The following is a 22,341-nucleotide window of genomic DNA, read 5'->3' as shown; positions in this document are numbered from 1 at the left end:
ACTTCCTCTCTCTCCACAGCTGCTGCCTGACCTGCTAGGTATTCCTGAATTTCCAACTGTTATGATCTGTTTCCATTAGTTCAAGCATGTAGTTTTGCTTTTCTTTCATTTTCTAACTATGCTTACTCATCTATTAATTTAGACAACTATGAAAACATTGTATCACTGGGACAACCTTTGTCTCCAGGTTACACAGTCATTCACTTGTTTTCTCCACCCAATGTTTCTTTGCGACTGACTGATTTCTTCAATTCTTAAGAGTCTGGAATATTAACTGTTGCGTGCTCTACAGAATGCAGCCCAAGCTGCTAGTGCTTTCAGATTTCTAGCATCTGTAAGTTTTGATTTTCATTGTAGTTACTGAGATACCATTGGTAAAAGCATCAATTTGCATGCTGCAAGGTCCCAGAAACAGGAATGAAATGAATATAATCCATTCTAACAACACTGTCTGAAGGCTAAATGTGGCTTCAAAGCCCTGAAAAAAAATTTCTTATCAGAATCCAGTCACAAAATCATTTATATTCCAAAAGGTGAAGTGGGAGCCTTGCTTGGTTTTAGCTTTATCCCAGATAACAATCCTGAATCCTACAATCTTTAGTACAAAAACATCAAGTGATGATATCTTAGTGTACTGAACTAATATCAAGTGTTACTTGCTTAATGATAAAAAGCTTAAATGTAAATATAAATAGATTGGCAAGTGACTGATGGTGATGCTGTAACTTTGACCTACCATTATCTATTCCTGAACTTGAAGTGCTTTAGGTTTTGTCTAGGGCAAACAAAGAATTACAAACTAAACTCAGATTGCTTTAAAGTTTTATTTATGCTATTTTATCTTTTAACTGTTTTAAAAGATCACATCACCCTGTATTCTCAGTGGTTCTAACAAAATTACTTGATTTTCCCCTAACATAGATGCATCCTTTGATCCTTGTGAATATCTAGTGTACCTTTTCCGCTCAAATCTTGAAAACTTCAAGAACACCATCCCAGGGTTTGAAACAAGTTTAATATACATAGTGACATTTACACTCCACTTCTCTTGCCACAATGCTTTTTTCCCCACTTGACATGGTCTTTTAATATCCCCTATGCTCAAATCCCAACTGTGCTCTCCCCACATTCCTCAAATTTATTCACTCTCCCAGATCCAAACATTTTTACAAGCAAAATGAATCAGATTAACTGCAATGCTTCCTCAGTACTCAGGCTGACTTCTTCAAATGAAGATACCACTCCCTCTTTGCCCAAATCTAATTAATGCACTCAATCTGGAACAGACTTCAAACATAAGCTATTTCACACAACTTGCAAAGTGGCACCTCACCAAGACATTACATTAAGTCCATGGTGGTTCTCAATAAGTAATCTTACCAGTTCCATTCCCTGCTCTGTCCACATACTCTTGCAAATTCATTTCCCTCAAGTGCATCCCTTTCGAAATCACTGAACCCCACTTTCACTACCTTCATAGGCAACAAGTCATTACCACCTGTCAAACAAGTTCTTCCTCAGTTCCCCTCCCAATATCTGCTGCTCAGAAATCTAAATCTATGTTCTCAGGATCTTGTACTAACTTGCTTGAGAAATTACTAACTACAAAAGCTGTAGGCAAATGATTGGGTTAAGTAAAATATTGTCTTTTACCTAACCAAAGTTTTAGCTTTGGATTTCCAGCATCTGCAAGCTTCGTGTTAAAAGATTATCATTGTGATTTTCTCTGCTGGGTACCATCCCATAATCAAAAGCAAATATTTGCTTCTCCAAGTAGAATTAAAATAACTACCAACAAAATGAAATCTCGTTTAATATTCAAAGAGTGTTTGATGTATTTGTTAAATCTACCAAATCTCACACATCAAATACAAGCATTTCATACTTTATTTGAATCAATGCTCAGAGCTTATTCTGAATTTAACAAGCATAATGTATTTTTTCTTTGTTTGAAGTTTTGAGAAGTATTTTTAGTCTTTCCTTCAAGTGAAAAGTCAATAGAAAACCCAAGAGCACCAGATAGATCAGAGATTGCATCAATCAACAATTGGCTTGAGGACTGTGTGTCCACTCTACCTAGATAAGATGACTTAATAGAAGATAGTTAATGCGAGATACTGTTGTAAAGTTACAAGGCATCATTCTTTCCATTCATTAATACAATTATTAATTAATACTTCTAGCATTTGCCACAATTTAATGACACTTCTGCTCAACAGATTTCTAAAAATCAAAACTAATCAAGACAAAATACAAATATCCAGAATGGAAAAGGAATTTCCTTTCGGCAAATAAACAATTGTGATCTAGAACAAACTGTCATATCAGTTATCAGAAGTCCATCACCCTACTGGGTCATGGGTTACCGATAGCAGCTCACCACCGTTCTCAGTCCAGGGCTAAAGGACTCATGATCTCATGGAATGTTCCCAGATTCTTTGAAAAGGTTCAAATAACTCATTTACTTATTCCAGCTCAAGCCCCAATACAAACGATCAAAACATCCGAAAACTATCAAGCTTTTGGCTTTTTGAAATTAAAAGAAAATGACACAAAAGTATCAAACTAAATTAAAGCAGTCACTTTGGGCAACCATCACCTTTCATTAAAGGAAGTTTCATGCAACTGCCCATTTAAACCAAACATTTTAATCACATCTTCAACCACTCTTGTGTTTAATGTTAGGAAATCATTTTGTTATGGGCCATATTTTAAATAAAAATGAGGTAGGCACACCAGTTTATATTTCAACATGTCCTTGAATCTGATAATTTTATAGTGTAACAACACTGAGGATTGTGATGCATGATCTAAGGGCTCATGGTAACAAATGCATTGAATGTGGTAATGTTGACAGTTTTCGATCTCAGGCATTAGTATTGGGCTTGATTTTTGGGGTTGCCATTTGGGTAGGGAGGGGGAGTACAAGGAATGCAATGTTTTTGTTTGATATATTCAAATCACAGTATGGAAACAGGCCATTTGGCTTGGTGTCCACATTGATATCATGCACGATATTCAAATATATTCTTGGCATGGAAAACAGGCTGGATATTTCTGCCTGGGATCACTCATTGTCCTTGCATTTCAGTCTGCCTTGATGCACTGAATGAAGTAAATATTTTAAAACATTGGAGTGACAGAATGTCTTTTAGTCACCTAAGACTAGAGAATTTCTTAATATGAAGATGCAAATTACAAAAGGTGACCAAGGGAATAGTCTCATCAGATCTGATCTGGATGAGAATGGTTCCTGAGAAATGAGACTTGTGGTTGAAGATGTGATTAAAATGTTTGGTATAAATGGGCAGTTGCATGAAACTTCCTTTAATGAAAGGTGATGGTTGCCCAAAATGACTGCTTTAATTTAGTTTGATACTTTTATGTCATTTTCTTTTAATTTCTGCAGATGCTGGAAATCTAGAGCTCCATGTACAAAATTTAGGAGAAACTCAACAACTCAAGCAGAATCTACAGAAGGGAGTAAACAATCAACATTTCATCAGAACCAGAAAGAAAGGGGCAGCAGCCAGAATAAGAAGTTGGGGCCGGGCAAAGGAGCACAAGCTGCCAGGTGAGGGGGGAGGTGCATGGGTTAGGAAGACGGATGAATTAAGAAGCTGGGAGGGGAAAGTGGAAGAGATGATGGGCTGAACCTGGAGGAATCTGATAGGAGTGGACAGTGGACCATGGAAGAAAGTGGAGGAGGAGGGGCAGCAGAGGGATGTGATGCACATGTAAGAGAAGTAAAAGGTGAACCAGAATGGGAAACGGAAAAAGAGATGAAGGAGAAGGGGAATTTATTACCAGAAGTTAGAGAAATCAATATTAATGCCATCAGAAGGAATGTGAGATGTTGCTCCCCAACCTGAATGTAGTGTCAGTACAGAAAGTCATGGCAATAACTTGGAAAGGAAATAGGAAGTCTTGTCTGTTGTGGTAGACGTAGTAAAGGAGCATGACAAAGTGCCCCCCCGCAATCTACATTGGGTCTCACTAAGAGAATACCTTATCGGGAGCACCAAATACAATGCATCACCGCAACAGACCCACAGGTAAAGTGTCGCCTCACCTGGAAGGAGAGTTTGGGTCCCTGAATGACAGTGAGGGAGCAGATATTGGGACAGGTGCAGCATTTGTCCCGCTTGAAGGGACACCTGTCAGGAGGGAGATCAGTGGGGAGGGACGAGTGAACAAAGGAGATACATAGAGAGCAATCCCTGCAGAAAGCAGAAAGGTTGGCGGGGGGTAGGAAGATGAGTACAGTGGTAGGATTTGTTGTAGATGGCAGAAGTTACAGAGAACGACATGCTGGATTTTAATGTTCTCTAACATAAAAAAAAACTAGAGAACCAAGTGGTCTGTTAACTTTGTAGCTTATTTTTGTCTGCTATGTAACAGCCACTCACTCTATTCTTCAATCTCTCTCAAAGTTTTCTCTCATCACTAAGACATAGGAGCAGAATTAGACTGCTTTCCGGCATACGATTATGGTTGATTTATTTTCCCTCAACCCCATTCCCCTGCCTGCCTTCTACCCATAATCCTTGACATTCTTACTAATCAAGAACCTATCAACTTCTACTATAAATATACCCAATAACTTGATTCCCACAGACACCTGTAGCAATGAATTCTACAGATTAACCATGCTCTAGCTAAAGAAATCCCTCAATGCTGTTCTAAAAGGATGTGCTTCTATTCAGAGGCAGTGCCCTCTGGCCCTAGACACACTCACTATTGGAAACATCCTCTGCACAACCACTCAACATTCAGAGGGTTTCGATGAGATCCCCTGCCCCATTCTTCTAAACCCCAGCAAGTACAGGTCCAGAGCCATTAAATGCTCTTCAAGTAAGTAAGTAAAGGCATCCACTAATCTTGCGAGACCATGGATCTGCGCCTGAAAAGTCTTTTCACTCTCCAGGGCGCAGGCCTGGGCAAGGTTGTATGGAAGACCAGCAGTTGCCCATGCTGCAAGTCTCCCCTCTCCACAACACCAATGTTGTCCAAGGGAAGGGCATTAGGACCCATACCGCTTGGCACCAGTATTCTCACAGAGCAATGTGTGATTAAGTGCCTTGCTCAAGCACACAACACATTGCCTTGGCTGGGGCTTGAACTCACAACCTTCAGGTCGCTAGTCCAATGCCTTAACCACTTGGCCACGTGCCCACAAATGCTCCTCATAATCGGTTCATTCCTGGGATCATTCTCATAAATGTCCTCTTAACCTTCTCCAACATCAGCACATCCTTTCTTTAGATATGGGGCCTAAAACTGCTCACAATACACCAAATGTGGTCTCAACAATTACTTATATAGCTTTATCATTACATCCTTGCTTTTATATTCTGTTTCTGTTGAAATACTAACATGCCATTTGTATTCCTTACTAGCAAATCAATCTGTAACCTTAGGAGTCCTATTGCAGGATTCCCAAGTCTCTTCATACCTCTGATTTCTGAAGTTTCTCCTTGTTGAGAAAATGCCTTTATTCCTTCTACCAATCTGAGTGCATGACAATACAATTCCCTACACAGTATTCCATCTACCACTTCTTTGCCCATTCTCCTAATCCGTCCAAGTCCTTCTGCAGACTCCCTGCTTCCTCAACATTACCTGCCCCTGCACCCACCTCTACTGACTGCTACTGGATCACCTATATTAATTGACGCAAGTGCCTTTGGATAATTTTTGAGGCAAATTGGTCAGTCGGGCAGAAAAGCTACTCAGTTAAGGGTGACCAAAGAGATGCCAAGTTTTAGACTGATCTTAGAATAGGTTGAAAGGTTAGCACATCATGTGCTATAATGTTCCACGAATACACAAGCAAAGGAGACCAAATAAAACTAAATTTGGAATCATGGTGAAAACACTACAGTTATGTACGCCTGGAACAATGATTATCAGAGCCTATGAACTCAGTCTGAATATCAATACAGAAGTTCTTCAGAAGACTGGCATCAGTTTTCCCTCGTCCTCCAACAAGACTGAGTAACCACTTCCTTCCCGTGTTCAAAAGCATTACCCACAGGTGATGGGGAAATTTTATATGACCTCATGCGCACAAATTTACATCCATGGCATATTAACAAAATCAGCCAGTATACCATCCACCTGATGATACTTCCATTGTGTTCTGTGATAATATCTCCAAATCTCAACATTAACATCCCGGCGTTATCACTAGGCTGAAACACCATGCATCCAGCAAATAAACAAGATGAAGGATAATATACTGCAACTGACTAAGTATGACCCAAAACATTGCTCTATAGCGTCCATGATGAAGCAAATGATTTGGCATGCAATCTACAATGGTAAACCAAGGTGCAATTTATACCATCGGCAAAGGCTTCATCAACATCTGTAAAAATCATCACACGGAAGTACAAGACTGCAAACAGGAAACCAACTCACCCAAGTGACACAAATATTAGGTGGAAACATACGGCAATTTCATTGACATGACAGGGTCAAAATCCTGGAACTGCCGGTCAAGGAAGTAGGAGTATCTTTAACCATCAAGATAGTCACAACTCAAGATTTCACCAGCAAAATTAGACACAGGCATTAAATAATGTACATACTAATATCAGCCATACTTCACCAGTGAACAAAAGCAACACACAAAATGTTAGAAGTTCAACAGGTCAGGCAGCATCTATGATCTGCCTTGCTGAGTTCCTCCAGCATTTTGTGTGTGTTGCTCTGGATTTCCAGCATCTGCAGAATTTCATGTTTATGATCTACATAGAAACACAGAAAACCTACAGCACAATACAGGCCCTTCGGCCCACAAAGTTGTGCCGAACATGTCCCTCCCTTAGAAATTACTAGGCTTACCTATAGCCCTCTATTTTTCTAAGCTCCATGTACCTGTCCAGGAGTCTCTTAAAAGACCCTATTGTATCCGCCTCCACCACCGTTGCCAGCAGCCCATTCCACGCACTCACCACTGAGTTAAAAACTTACCCCTGACATCTCCTCTGTACCTACCTCCCAGAACCTTAAACCTGTGTCCTCTTGTGGCAACCATTTTAGCCCTGGGAAAAAGCCTCTGACTATTCACATGATCAATGCCTCTCATCATCTTCTACACCTCTATAAGGTCACCACTCATCCTCCGCTGCTCCAAGGAGAAAAGGCCGAGTTCACTCAACCTATTCTCATAAGGCCTGCTCCCCAATCCAGGCAACATCTTTGTAAATCTCCTCTGCACCCTTTCTATGGCTTCCACATTCTTCCTGTAGTGAGGCGACCAGAACTGAGCACAATACTCCAAGTGGGATCTGACCAGCTGCAACATTACCTCTCAGCTCCTAAATCAATTCCACAATTGATGAAGGCCAATACACCATATGCCTTCTTAACCACAGAGTCAACCTGCACAGCTGCTTTGAGCATCCTATGGACTCGGACCCCAAGATCCCTCTGATCCTCTACACTGCCAAGAGTCTTAACATTAATACTATATTCTGCCATCATATTTGACCTACCAAAATGAACTTATCTGGGTTGAACTCCATCTGCCACTTCTCAGCCCAGTTTGCATCCTATCAATGTTCTGCTGTAACCTCTGACAGCCCTCCACACTATCCACAACACCCCCAACCTTTGTGTCATCAGCAAACTTACTAACCCATCCCTCCACTTCCTCATCCAAGTCATTTATAAAAATCATAAAGAGTAAGGGTCTGTGAGCTAAAAGTAGGTTGATATGAAACAATAAGCTGGAATGAGAGTGTGAACCTTTTACTGACACACTTGGTGGATCAAAAATGTACTAGATAAATGTTGCTCGAGTTTGTCAATTTGTGCTCTGAATGGAGAATGAATGGGGCTACACAGGAACACGGTACAATGGATTCCAATTAATAGACACACATCAGGACCAGTACATTTGACCCAATTAAGCTGCTACCCAAATAATTGAAATAGTTAAAAGGTACAATAAAATAGGACAAACTACAATTTAACTGAGTAACAAATGATGTATTTAAATGAGAAACAGAACAAATTAGAACATTATCAATACTACCATAGTTCTATAACACTATATTAGTTCCTAATTGATAATGTCATAATTAAGCAGCATCGTGTTCCAAATAAATTAAGGGAACCCTGGCTATTTTCTCAATTAGTTTTTGTTCCTTTAAGATTTGCCCCAAACAAGCGGCTACTCCAGTTAACTAGAATCCACTGTGTATTAAAGAGAAAGCAGAGCCATCGATAACTAATGTCACATTCTTGGGGTGTATATCATTAAGCTTTGTATTTTAACAGTACTCTCAAGGCTTCTTTGCATGCCACACAATTCAATGCTGTGATCACCAGCACAGAATTGAGTGTCGGTGTTGCACAGAGTGAAAAGTTCAAAGTAAAATTTATAAACAAAGAATATATATGTCACCATATTAAACCGTGAGATTCATTTCCTTGCAGGTATACTCAGTAAATCCAAGATCCATAATAGAATCGATGAAGGACTGCCCCTAACAGGACGGACCCACAACCAATGTGCAAAAGTCAACAAACTGCAAATAAAAGTAAAAAGGAATAATACTAAATAATTAAATAAGCAATAAATACTGAGAACATGACGAAGAGCCCTTGAAAGTGAGTTCACAGATTGTGGGAACAGTTCAGTGATGGGGCAAGTGAAGTTATCCCCACTGTTTCAAGAGGCTGATGGTTGAGGAGTAATAACTGTTCCTGAACCTTGCGGTATGGGACCTCAGGCTCCTATGCCTTCTTCCCGATGGCAGCTGCGAGAAAACAGCACGGTCTGGGTGGTGGTGGGCCTGATGGTGGATGCTGCTTTCCTGCAACAGCAGTCCATGTGGATGTGCTCAATGGTAGGAAAGCCTTTACCTGTGATGGGCTGGGTCATATCCACAATTTTTGTAGGATTTTCTGTTCAAGGGCATTGGTATTTCCATACCAGGCTGTGATGCAGCCAGTCAATATACTCTCCACCACACATCTATAGAAGTTTGTCAAACTATTAGATGCAATATCAAATTGAAGTACCTTAATTAGTACTGAACATCTAGTAAGCTGGACAAAACAGGCAAATTTAATTTCCTTGTGATGTTCTCAATCGTGTTAGTGCAGAAATCATAAATAGTTCAGCCTTTATAAGAGTTAAACATTGAACAAAGTCTATCTAATCTCTAACCCAAACAGAAGTTAACAGCCTTGAAACCAGGAACATCAGATACAACTGCCATCACAGGTAAACAAAGACGGATTTGTCTAGATGTGCAGAAAGACCATAAGACATAGGAGCAAAATGAGGCTGTTTGGCCCATCGAGCCTGCTCCACCATTTCATCAAGGCTGGTCCATTTCCATCTCAGCCCCATCTCTTGCCTTCTCCTCATATCTCTTCACGCCCTGACTAATCAAGAATCTATCAACCTACCTATCAATCTATCAGGAAAGCATGCAGCTACATTCTGAATACCATGAAAATGGAGTCTTTAATGATGAAATGCAAAGTTTCAATCACCTCTTGGCCCGAAACATTGACTGTACTCTTCTCCATAAGTGCTGACTGGCCTGCTGAATTCCTCCAGCATTTTGTGTGTGTTATCAAGAACAGCCCGATCTTTAGATATTACTTATTAAAGGAAACCCGAACACTGACTAGACAAGCCATAGCTACTTTGCAAGCGGTAGCTACAGTTTACTGCAATGCAATCACATTCAGTTATTACGCATTCTAATTCTTTCTGATTGCCTTTTGGAAGCACTTGTGATAAATCAGAAACAACACCAATTTATATAATGGCACAAAAAGCCTACACTCAAACATAGTTTATTCACAGAACACCTGTTGCCATTTTGGCTGTTCTTAGAGATAGATTCTAAGCGAGCGACGGTACTAGTAGATTAAACGAAACAGGCAAAACGAGACTAATAAAGGCATTTTCTGGGCAACCTCAATAGGCAACATAAGGAACGTATTTCACCATGTAACACCCCACCCTCGTAACTCCTTCTCCCTAACAAATACACGTAACTGAGCAACATGCAGCCCAGGGTATCTGCATCTCCACACGCACGATTCCACGGGAGACACTACCTCACCCTCACGATACAAACTCAACACGCTCGAAGACCAGGCTTACAACTACCAACACCATGCGCTCAAAACAACGGGACACCTTGGCCCGGCCTGGCCGGAGGGGCCCCAAACAAGGAGAAGGCGGCTGGGCGCCGATCCCTGGCCAGCCGCGGGCCTCGAGCTCACTTACGATGGTGACGCTGGCCTTGCGCAGGTCGCGGTTCTCCTCCTGCAGGGCCTTGCATTTCAGCTTGTAGGTCTCCAGCTCGATCTTCAGCACCTTGTTCTCCTGCTGCAGCGACGCGAGCCGATTGCTCAGTTCCTCCAGCTTGGACGCCGAGATCACGATGCCGGCCTTGGAAGAAGACGCAGCTGAGGAGGAGTTGGGTTGCAGCGCGGACGAGCTCCCCGCCGCATCCGTGTCACTCTCGCTAGCGCTGTCCGCCATGTTGCGAGCTGCTGGCCGCCCAAGGCCGGCTGGTGCGCCAGTACGAGGGGCGGAGTCCGGCCTAGGATACGGTGGAGCGCGGAGGGGGCGGAGCCATGGGCAGGGAAGGGGCGGGGCCTGGGGAACGGGACATCTGCTTGGCTAGTCTGGGGAGGGAGGGGCCATCGCTTTAGTGTGGGGGGGATTAAAAACCGTTCTGGAGCAGGGGCGATATTGGATGGAATGGGTGGGGCTTAGGGCGGGACGTGGATGGTGATTGGGTACCGATCCAGCCTATGGTGGCACAGAAAAGAGGCGGGGCCAAAGCGAGGGGGCGGGGCTAACCAGGTATGCAGGATTTATCAGCTAAAGGTTGCCATGTGGTAAAAGGAACTTGGTTTCGATTGGGGAGGGGCGGGGCCAGTTCAAAGGGGGCGTGGTTTACCTCGGGAGGGGAGGGGCCAGTTCAAAGGGGGCGTGGTTTACCTCGGGCGGGGCGGGTCCAGATCAAGGTGGAAAATGAAAGGGGCGTGGTTTAAATGGCAGTGGTTAAAGAGAGGACGGGCTGAGTTTGAGGGTCGTGGCTTTGATTGAGGAAGGGCGAGGTCAGCCTATGGAGGGGTCAGAAAGGGGATTAGGGAGAGTGGGGTAGGCTAAAGAGGCAAACTTTAGTCAATGTGGGGTTGCTCCTCCTCCATCACCACCCTGAGGGTGGCCTCATCATTGTACAAGAGGAGCCCATAGACTGTTGTGTCAGAACTCTGTAGTTCATGCTATGATGGGTTTCAGTTTGCTCTTTCTTTTATTGCTATTTTGTGTGAATTTGATTGGGGTGGACTGCATCTGTGGCTTGCAGTCAATGAATGTCACAGTGCTAGATTGAACTGGACTGAGGTGAATTGAATACTTCTGGGCTGCTTTGATAACTTTGTGTCTTGATGTTTTATATTGTCTGTTTTTTTGCTTGTTTTGCTTGCTAGGGGCCGTACACAATCCTGATTTGATGGAGACAGATGTGAGAAGCACGGAGGAACATCTGGAGAAACTTCTGAAATGCCTGCTTTGCTGCTGCTGCTACTGTGCGATCGAGAATCTCCGGAGGGGAAGGCCCCAAATCCTCGGCTTTGCCTATTGCCTGTTGCCGGGGCCGGGGTCGAAGCGCTTGGCAGAGATGGTGCTCAGTGCTCGGTGTTGGAGGGCTGGTCGGAGGCTCGAAGTTTTCGGACGGACTCAGAGTAGGACTGTGGTCAGGTGCTTCCAGGATGCTGCATCAGCAAGTTTGTGGCACTGGGAGCCTGGGAGCTCACAGCAGGGAGAGTTTCTCCCTTCAACCGTCTGTGTCAGATGATGGGACTTTCGAGAGACTTTTAGACTTTTTTTTTACAGTGCCCATGGTCTGTTCTTCATCAAGTTACAGTATTGCTTTGCACTGTTGTAACTATATGTTATAATTATGTGGTTTTTGTCGGGTTTTTTTAAGTCTTGGTTTGTCTCGTGTTTCTGTGATATCATTCTGGAGGAACAAATTGTATCATTTCTTAATGCATGCATTACTAAATGACAATAAAAAAGGACTGCGTGTCCTCATAATCTAATGTATACTGTAAATTGATTTACCTATTTTTTTTCTTCTATATCATGTATTGCATTGAACTGCAGCTTCTAAGTTAACAAATTTCATGACACATGCCGGTGATAATAAACCTGATTCTGATTCTGATTCAGGACTGGAAAGGACAGGGGAAAGGGGTAGGAATAAAAAGGTGGGTGGAGGGGAGGAAGGATAGCTAGAAGATGATAGATGGGAAAAGTAAAGGGCTGGAGATGAAAGAATCTCTTAGGAGAGGAAAGTGGTCCAAATGAGAAAGGGAAGGAGGAGGGACACCAGGGGGAGGTGATAGGCAGGAGAAAAGATGTAAGAGGCCAGAGTGGGGAATAGAAGAGGGGAAAGAGGAAAATTTTTTTGCTGCAAGAAGAAATCAATATGCCATCAGGTGGGGGACTACACAGATGGAATATATGGTCTTACTCCTCCACATGGTGGCCTCATTATGGTACTTGGATTGATGTGTCTGAACAGGAAAGGAGATTAGAATTAAAATGTTGGGCCACTGGGAAGTTTTGCTTTTGGCATATGGAGTGGAGGAGCTTGATAAGGTGGTCCACTAATTTATGCCAGCTCCCAATAGTGCCCCTCCTCTTTCCCTTTATCCTATGGTGTCTTCCCCCTTTTCCTCTCCAGTTCTAAAGGAGATTCTCAGCCTGAAATTTTGTCTGTTTGCTCATTTCCGTAGGTGCCTGACCTGCTGAGTTCCTGCAGCATTTTATGTATGTTGCTTTGGGTTTCCAGCACCTGCAGAATTTCTTGTGATAAAGATGGGGAATTAAGTAGGCCTTTTCCATTTGCCTGCTGGTGACTAGTGGTGTGCCACAGGGGTCAGTGTTGGGACTGTTTCTTTTTGCATTGTACTTCAATTATATGGATGAAGGATTTGATGCCTTTGTGGCCAAGTGTGCGGATAAACTGAAGATAAGTGGGGGGCGGGTAAGTGTTGAGGAAGCAAGGTGTCTGCAGAAGGACTTGGACAGATTGGGGGAATGGACAAAGGAGGTGCATATGGAATATAAAGTAGGGAAGTGTACGGTCATGCACTTTGGCAGAAGGAATAACAATGTGAACTATTTTCTAAAGTAGGAGAATATTCAAAAATCAGAGGTGCAGAGGGACCTGGGAGTCCTTGGGCAGGGTTCTATAAAGGTTAACTTCCAGGTTGAGTTGGTGGTGAGGAAGGCAAATGCAATCTTTGCATTCATTTTGAAAGGACTAGAATATAAAAGCAGGGAAGTAATGCTGAGGTTTTATAAGACCACATGGAGTATTCTGAGCAATTTTGGGTCCCATATCTAGGAAAAGATGTCCTGGCATTGGGGAGTGTTGAGAGGAGGTTCATTAGAATGATTCAGTGAATGGAAATGTTAACATCTGAGGCTCTGGGTCTGTATTCACTGTAGTTTAAAAGAATGAAAGGGTTCTCATTGAAACCTATCAGATAATGAAAGGCCAAGATAGAGTGAATGCAGAGAGGATGCTTCCTGTAGTGGGGGAGTCCAGAACCAGACAGCACAGCCTAGAAAAGAAGAATATCTCTTTAGAACAGAGATGAGGAGGAATTTCTGTAGCGAAAAGGTGGTGAATCCAAGGAATTCCTGCCACAGACATCTGTGGAGGCCATTGACATTGGGTATATTTAAAGTTTTGATAGGTTCTTGATTAGAAGGGGTGTCAACTGTTATGGGGAAAAGTCAGGAGAGCAGGGATTGAGAGGGATAATAAATCAGCCATGATGGAACGGCAGAACAGACTCAATGGACTGAATAGCTTAATTATGCTCCTACATCTTATGGTCTTGTAGCTGGCAACTCTGACAAAGCATTATCCAAACACTTTTGCTACTATTCCCACATCTCCCAGCTTCTTTCCCTTAAAAGTCTTTGAATTCAACTTGATCAGAACTATGTGTCCAGTGCAACCATTGTCATTTACTTGATCTTGGATGTTTATCAAGGTATATAGATTAAATACTGGAACGTGGCAATGGAGTTGGTAATTTGTGAGGTTGTGAGCCATCATCCATTTCCCTCTGATCCAGAATCTGAATCGGGTTATTTATCACTGACATGCGTTGTGAAATTTGTTCAGCAGCAGTGTGTACAGTGTTTTACCAGATGCTACTTCTTCATCCTGAGCTTTCATAGACTGGGGACATGAAACAGTGAGATAACATAGATGTGGAGGGCAGAGGAACTTGTTTCCGTGCCACGTGACTTGTGCCTCCATGACTCAAGGTCTCTATGACACCAGCCCATGTGACCTCAAAATGGAGACGAGCCCAGACCTACCCTACCCATTCCATCCCATAAGTCCCACTCTTCGTCTTCTGCTAATCAACTAATCTTCTAACCATGCTAGTATCTTTCCCGTAATACCATGGGTTGTTACCTTGTTTAGCATCTTTCTGTGACACTTTGTCAAAGGCCTTCTGAAAATCCAAGTAAACAGCATCCACAGACACTTCTTGGCCTATCCTGCTTGCTATTTCTTCAAAGAATTCAAACAGGTTTGTCAGGGAAGATTTTCCCTTAAGGAAACTATTCTGATTTTGCCTTCAGCCTATTTTATGAAATGCCTCCAAGTACTTTGAAACCTCAGCCTTAATAATGGACTCCAACATCATCTTCTCAACAACTGAGGTCAGTCTATATAGCCGATGATTTCCTATCTTTTTGCCTCCCTCCCTTCTTAAGAGTGGAGTGATAATTGCAATTTGCCATCCTCCAGCACCAATGAAATTCAAATTCCAGAACTAAGTGATTCTTGAAAGATTACTGCTAACGCCTCTACAATGTTTTCAGCTTCTTCTAAGAACCCTGTGGTGTAGTCCATTTGGTCCAGGTGACTACCCTCAGACTTTTCATCTTCCCAAGCACCTTCCCATCATAATGGCAACAACATTCAATTCCGTCCCCTGATATTCTTGAACTTCTGGCATACTGCCGGTGCCTTCCACAGTGAAGACTGATGCAAAATACTTACCCATCATTTCTTCACACCCCCCGCCCTAATTACCAGCTCTTCAGTGTTAATTTTCCAGTGACGATCAACTCTCACTTCTCCTTTACTCTTTATACTGTATATCTGGGAAACATTTTTTTTGGTATCCTCTTTTATCTTATTGGCTATCATTTCTCTCCTTATTGCCATTTTAGTTGCCTTCTGTTAGCTTTTAAAAGTCTCCCGATCCTCTGGCTTCCCACTAATTTTTGCTATGTGTTATGCCCGCTCTTTTGCTTTTGTGCTCTTTTTGACTTCCCTCATAAGCCACAATTACCTCCTCCTCCCTTTACAACGCTTTTTCTTTAGGGTGAGCACATCTTGCGCCTTCCGAATTGCCCCCAGAAACACGAGCCTTTGCTATTCTGCTTTCATTCCTGCGAGTGTCCCTTTCAAATCAAATTTGCCCAGCTTCTCTCTCATGCCTCTGTAATTCTCTTTACTCCACTGTGATTATGATACATCCAATTTTATCTTCTCCCCCTCAAACTGCAGGTGAATTCTATAATATTATGATCACTGCCTCCTGAGGGTTTCATTACCCTAAGCTCCCTATCTAATCAGGTTCATTACACAACACCCAATCCCTAGTGCTTTCCAACCACAAGCTGCTCAAAAAAACTATCTCATAAGCATCTATAATGTAGTGTAATTTTATGTAATGAATCTTCGGTTAAAAAAGTTTGTAATACAAATCAAACTGTGATTTCCATGGTTGGTACTGCATAATCATTATAATGCATAACTTAATATAAAATGCTTATTATTTTTATTTCTCTTGCTGGTGCCATGATGGAGCTGGCTAAGTTTGCATCATTAAGGACCACCCAGGATGTGCCCTCTTCTCATTGCTACCATCAAGGAGGAGGTTCAGGCACCTGAAGGTACACACGCAATGTTTCAGGAACAGCTTGTTCTTCTCAGCCGTCAGATTTTTCAATGGACAGTGAGCCCATATACAATACCTCTCTATGCTTTTCTTTCATCTTCTCTTTTTGCACTACTTATTTCATTTATTTTTTACTACATTATTATTGTAGTTTAGTTTTTATTATGTATTACAGTGTACTGCTACTGCAAAATATCGGATTTCATGACATTTGCCAGTAATACTAAATCTGATTCTGAAAATCTATACTATCTTACTCAACTAGAAATACTAAGTTCATGGTTAGGGATCTTCTGTGCCTCCATTCTAAGGTTTGCGAAATGCAATCATAACTCTGGCTTTGAAACTATATTGCCATAGTTCAGGCTTTTGGAACTATTCTCCATGGTTGTCCCAGATGATCCTCAAGTGAGTCCAATTTCTCGAAGAATGTCAGGTGCAAACCCGGTTTCACTGATATATTTCTAGATTGGCTTGATTTATTTGGAGATACTGTTGAAGAAACCTTGAAGAGTTATCACATAGCCTCCTGTAGCTATTCCCTACTACATCTTGTGAAGGGAATGAGTTGAGTGCAAATCAAGCAAATACTTTGCCTGAGATGATGTTGAAATATTTGTTCCTGATAAAGGGTCTTGGCCTGAAGCATTGACTGTTTATTCCTCTCCATAGGTGCTGCCTGACCTGCTGAGTTCCAACACTTTGTGCTTGTCACTCTGGATTTCCAGAATTTGTTGTGTTTATGAAATACTTGTGCCTGATTGTCTTAATTATCCTCCATCACCCACTCACTGCTAAGTCCATAGAACATAGAACAAGTCATTCCACTTGGTGATTGGTGACCTGTAGAACCCCTGACTGAGCTTGATGGGTTGATCTGCTGAACTCTGCACTCAGAGAGATTGACTTTCTTAAGTACCGATGACTTTTTTTCCTCATTGCGGATTGACAATGGGAATCCTAGTGATATTTCTCAGTTGTGTCCTATTTTTCTCGATGGTATGCGACCTCATAGTGCACATGCTGTCTATGGAAAAAGAATACAGCTGAAAAATAGCAACTGCAGGAAAGAAGAAATTGGAAAACTTTAAAATATTTTGCAAGACATGAGGACCATTTTGTCCCTTCCTTTATTTGCTTAGCCACAGTCCACTGCCTTGTTGGCTGGCATCTTGGTTTAACAATTTGTTGGGCAGAAAATTCATTCTTCCTCCTACAGAGTCCTGTCCTTTTACCTGGGTCTCATTCAAACTGAGCCATCCATTTGTGGCAGAACTGTATTGGTGAGGAGATTCTTCTTCACCATGGCCTGGTTTAGCTGGCCACCAGTAATTGGAAAGTGACCAGTTCATTTAAGAGCGAGATCTGCTGAGCCAGCCACCATGTTGGGAAATGATGGTGACGGTCACCAGGTTGGAGGGTCTGGCTTACAAATACACTGGAGGGCCAGGTCGGGGGATTGTTGTTATCACATCACACCTTTAGGCACACAGACAGTCTTCCTCTGTTTAGATAATGTGTGGTGCTTTTGGCATTTGTTTTTACCACAAAGTTTGTGATTTTGGGGGGGGGGATGTTTAGAAGTAAAATTACACAGAGTGGTGAGTGTATGGAACACCCTGCCAGAGGTGGTGGAAGAGGCAAATACAGTAGGGACATTTATGAGACTTTTGGATAGGCACATGGGTGATTGAAAAATAGAGGGCTATGTTGGAGGGAAGAGTCAGATTGATGATAGAATAGGATAAAAGGTTGGAACAACATTGTGGGCCAAAGGGCCTGTACTGTGCTCTATGTGCTATGTCTAAAGTAACACAATGTTTTTTGTTGCGTTGAGCAATGAATAGATAAATGAGAACAGTTAGAGAGAGAGAGAGAGAGAGCGAGAGAGAAAAGAAACAAAGGAACATGTTGGAACTGAAAGCATTTACTGGAAATCTGAAACAATGCAGAATATCAGAAACAGCCATCAGGTCAGACAATACCTGTGGAGGGAGAAAAATGCTGATTAATATTAAAGAAGGCTTAACAGAACTGTAGATTCTGGCCAAACCAGGAGGGGTGCTTATCTCAAGTTGTTGACTTAAACTTTGAGTTCCAAAGGCTGCTATGTGCTTTAAAGAAAGATGAGGTGCTGCTCCTTGAGTTTAATGTCGGCCATCATTGGGATGGTATTACAGGCCAAAGCCAGAATGTGAGAAGGACGATGAATTAAAACTACAAGTTTTAGAGAGTTCAGTGTCACCCTGGCGGATTGAGCAGAGGTGCTCTGCAAAGAGGTCGCCTGTATTTGAGCAACACACACAAAATGCTGGAGGAACTCAGCAGGTCAAACAGCAACTACAGGTGTGAATAAAGAGTTGATGTAATGGGGGAGACCCTTTATCAGGACACATATTGGCTTTATTCCCCTCCATAGATGCTGACTGACATGCATTCCTCCAGCATTTTATGTGTTGTTGCTTTATCTGGAAGAACATGGTTTGTGTCCTTGGATGGTGGAAAATAAAGAAGACAGTGCAGATTTTGCATCTCCTACAGCTGTATTGAGAAAATGCAGTGAGAAGATAATTGCTGGCAGAGAAGGTAGAGTGAATCAGAAAGTCTCAGAGGAAATGGTTCCTTCAAACTGCTCTTTTACATCTATGAAACTAGATTGCATTGAAAGCAACCTGGATAACACTGTTCTCCATCCTATCAAATATCTTCCCTTTGTTCTAATCACCATAATGTAACTCTCTACAAATTAAAACACACTACTTCTCTCACTTTTCCAGTTCTGATGAAGGATCATTGGCATGAAATGCGAACTCCATTTCTCTCTCTGCAGATGCTACCTGACCTACAGTGTATTTCACATGCTTTCTGTTTCTATTTCAGATTTCTAGCATCTGCAGTTTCGTTTTTGCTCCAAGTGAGGTCAGAACCTCATTTCTGAACTGGTTTTGGCAATATATTTTATTTGTTGGCATAGGAGCAGGATTAAGCTACCCCATCGTGTCTGAAACAACAGGAATTCTGCAGATGCTGGAAATTCAAGCAACATACATCAAAGTTGCTGGTGAACGCAGCAGGCCAGGCAGCATCTCTAGGAAAAGGTACAGTTGACATTTCAGGCCGAGACCCTTCGTCAGGACTAACTTAGGCCAGGCAGCATCTCTAGGAAGAGGTACAGTCGACATTTCAGGCTGAGACCCTTCGTCAGGACCTTTGTTAGTCCTGACGAAGGGTCTCGGCCTGAAACGTCGACTGTACCTCTTCCTAGAGATGCTGCCTGGCCTGCTGCATTCACCATCATGTCTTATACGCTATTCCATCGTGATTGATCTATTATCCTTCTCAACCCCATTCTCTTGCCTTCTCCCCATAACCATTGATGATCTGATTGATCAATAACCTATCAACCTCTGCTTTAAATATATTCAATGACTTGGCCTTCATAACCATCTGTGGCAATGAATTCCACAAATTTGCTATGATCTGGCCAAAGAAATTCCTCCCATTCTGTTCTAAATGGTTGTCCCTCTCTTCTGAGGCTGTCTTCTGGTTCTAGACTCATTCACTACAGGAAACGTCTCCAAATCCACTCTACCTAGGCCTTTCAATATTTGATAGGTTTCAATGAGGTCTCCCTTCATTTTTCTGAACTCCAGCAAGTGCAGGACTGGAGCCATCAAATGCTCCCTGTATGTTAACCCTTTCATTCCCAGAATCATTCTCGTGAACCTCCTCTGGACTTTCTCCAATACTAGCATATTTTTTCTTAAATAAGGGGCCCAAAACTGCTCTCAATAATCCCAGTGCTGCCTGACCAATGTCTTCTAAAGCCTTGGCATGACATCCTTGCTCTTATATTCTAGTCTTCTCAAAATGAATGCTGATATTACATGTGCCTTCCTTACTATTAATTTAACCTGTAAGTTAACCTTTAGAAAACTGTGTGCATGGTGTCCCAAGTCCCCTTGCACCTCTGATTTTTGAATTTTCTCTCCATTTAGAAAATAATCTATGCCTTTATTCCTTCTAGAAAAGTGTATGACCATACACTCTCCTACACTATATTCCATCTGCCACCTCTTTTCCCTTTCTCCCAATCTGCCAAAGTCCTTCTGTATATGCCCTGCTTCCTCATCACTACCTTCCCCTCCACCCATCTTCGTATCGTCTACAAACTTGACCACAAAGCCATCAATTCCATCATCCAAATCACTGACATATAATGTGAAAAGAAGCAGTTCCATACTGACCCCTATGGAACACCACTCATCACCAACAGCCAACTAGAAAAGCCCCCCATTATTTCCACTCTTTCCCTCCTGCCAATCAGCCAATATTTTATTGAAGCTAGTATCTTCCCTGTAATACCATGGGTTCTTATCTTGTTCAGCAGCCTCATGCAGCACCTTGTCAAAGGCCTTCTGAAAATCCAACTAAACACCATCCAGTGACTCTCCTTTGTCTATCCTGCCTGTTATTTTCTCAAAGAATTTCAACAGATTTGATAGGCAAGATTTCCTTTTAAAGAAACCATGCTCACTTTGGCCTATTTTATCATGATGCCTCCAAGTACTCAGAAACTTCATCCTTAATAATAGACTCCAACATCTTCCCAACCACTGAGGTCAGGTTAACTAGCCTATCTTCTGCTGCTCGCCGTTTGTAAAAGAGTGGAGTCACATTTGCAAATTTTCAGTCCTCCTGAACCATTCCAGAATCTACTGATTCTTAAAAGATCATTATTAATGTCTCCACAATCTCTTCGGCTACCTCCTTCAGAACCCTGGGGTGTAGTTCATTGGGTCCTGGTGACTTATTTATAACTTCAGACCTTTCAGCTTCCCAATCACCTTCTCCTTAGTGATAGCAATAACACTCACTTCTGCCCCATGACACTCCTGAATTTCTAGCACATTGCTAGTACCTTCCAGTGTGAACACTGACGCAAAATGTTAGTTATTAAACTTTGCTGTGTGTTGTATTAACTTCTATCATAACAACTGTGCCTGTGAAAGTCACAGAGAAAGGAAACTGATGTGCTAGCTGCTGCTATTATCTGGAGAGAGAACATGGGATTAATGTAGGATAGTTAGTGGATGATTAATTCATTCTCAGGGAGGCTCATCACAGGCACAAGCCTCCCTATCATTGAGGACACTTTCAAAAGGTAGTACCTCAGGAAGGTGCCATCCACCATAAGGAGCCTTGCCATCCTGGACCAGGACTCTTCTCATTACTACCATTGGGCTGAGGTACAGGAGCCTGAAGACTGGCATCAATAATTCAATAACTGGCTTCTTCCCCTCCAACATCAGATTCCTGTACAGTCGTGGACCCACGAACACCACTTCGCTATTCCTCTTTCACACTATTCACTTATTTAATACTTATTGTAACTTTTTTAATGTATGCACTGTACTGCTGCCACAAAACAACAAGTTTCGTGACCTATGTCAGTGATAATAAACCTGATTTTGCTTCTGTTGATGTATCTCTCCAAGACTCTATATGGGACAGTATCAAACTACTTCTGTTTTAGTTCCTTGCCATGAAATGGGCCTCATTGTCATTCTAGCTGCAGTGATTTTACCTCCTTTCCTCCCTGAGTGTTATCTGTGAGATTCCCAGCATACCGAAACTAAACATTTTTTGCAGCTGCTCAGCAATGTTATTTTTCTTTCTCTTGCGAGCAAAGTAGCATTTTCCATCATTTGTCTGTCTTCATTCGGATTAGAATTGCAGAAAATAATGTACGTGATTAAACGTTGATGTTTTGAGATAGATCAAGTGTTGGACCATAAGACGTAACAAACAGAATTAGGCTACTCTGTTCCACCATTCATCACAGCTGATTTATAAACCCTCTCAACCCCATTCTCGTGCCTTCTCCCTGAAACCTTTGCTACCCTTACTAATCAAGAACCTATCAACCGTGTTTTTAATATATCCAATGACTTGGTCTCCACAGCTGACTGTGGTAATAATTTCTACAGATTCACCACCCTCTGGCTGAAGAAATTCCTCCTCATCTTGTATTCTGAAGCTATGCTGTCTAGTCTTAGACTCCCCCACCATTGGAAACATGCGCTCCCCCTTCTCCCTATCAGGACTTTCAATATATTCACAAAATGCTGGAGGCACTCAGCAGGCCAGGTAGTATCCATGGAAAAGAGTACAGTCAACGTTTCGGTCCAAGACTGTTCAGCAGGACTGGGCGAAAGGGTCTTGGCCTGAAACGTCAGCTGTACTCTTTTCTCTAGATGCTGCCTAAGCCTGCTGCGTTCCTCCAGCATTTTGTGTGTTACTTGGATTTCCGGCATCTGCAGATTTTCTTTTGTTTGT

At 42.2% G+C, this 22,341-nt stretch overlaps 1 protein-coding gene across 1 annotated transcript in view; it reads right to left on the bottom strand.

The window, feature by feature from the left end:
• The window catches only part of ccdc6b (coiled-coil domain containing 6b), a 75,509-nt gene extending 64,939 nt beyond the window's left edge, over positions 1–10,570 (bottom strand). Inside the window, exon 1 of the mRNA XM_063071577.1 lies at positions 10,265–10,570. Coding sequence (XP_062927647.1) covers positions 10,265–10,522 — 258 coding nt within the window. The 5' untranslated portion in view covers positions 10,523–10,570. The remainder of the gene's footprint in view (positions 1–10,264) is intronic.
• Positions 10,571–22,341: the final 11,771 nt, after the last annotated feature.

This window comes from Mobula hypostoma, chromosome 19, assembly GCF_963921235.1.
Source record: "Mobula hypostoma chromosome 19, sMobHyp1.1, whole genome shotgun sequence".
Taxonomy (NCBI): Eukaryota; Metazoa; Chordata; class Chondrichthyes; order Myliobatiformes; family Myliobatidae; genus Mobula; species Mobula hypostoma.
Note: the sequence above shows the minus strand (reverse complement) of the source record. Positions and strands in the feature narration are given on the sequence as shown.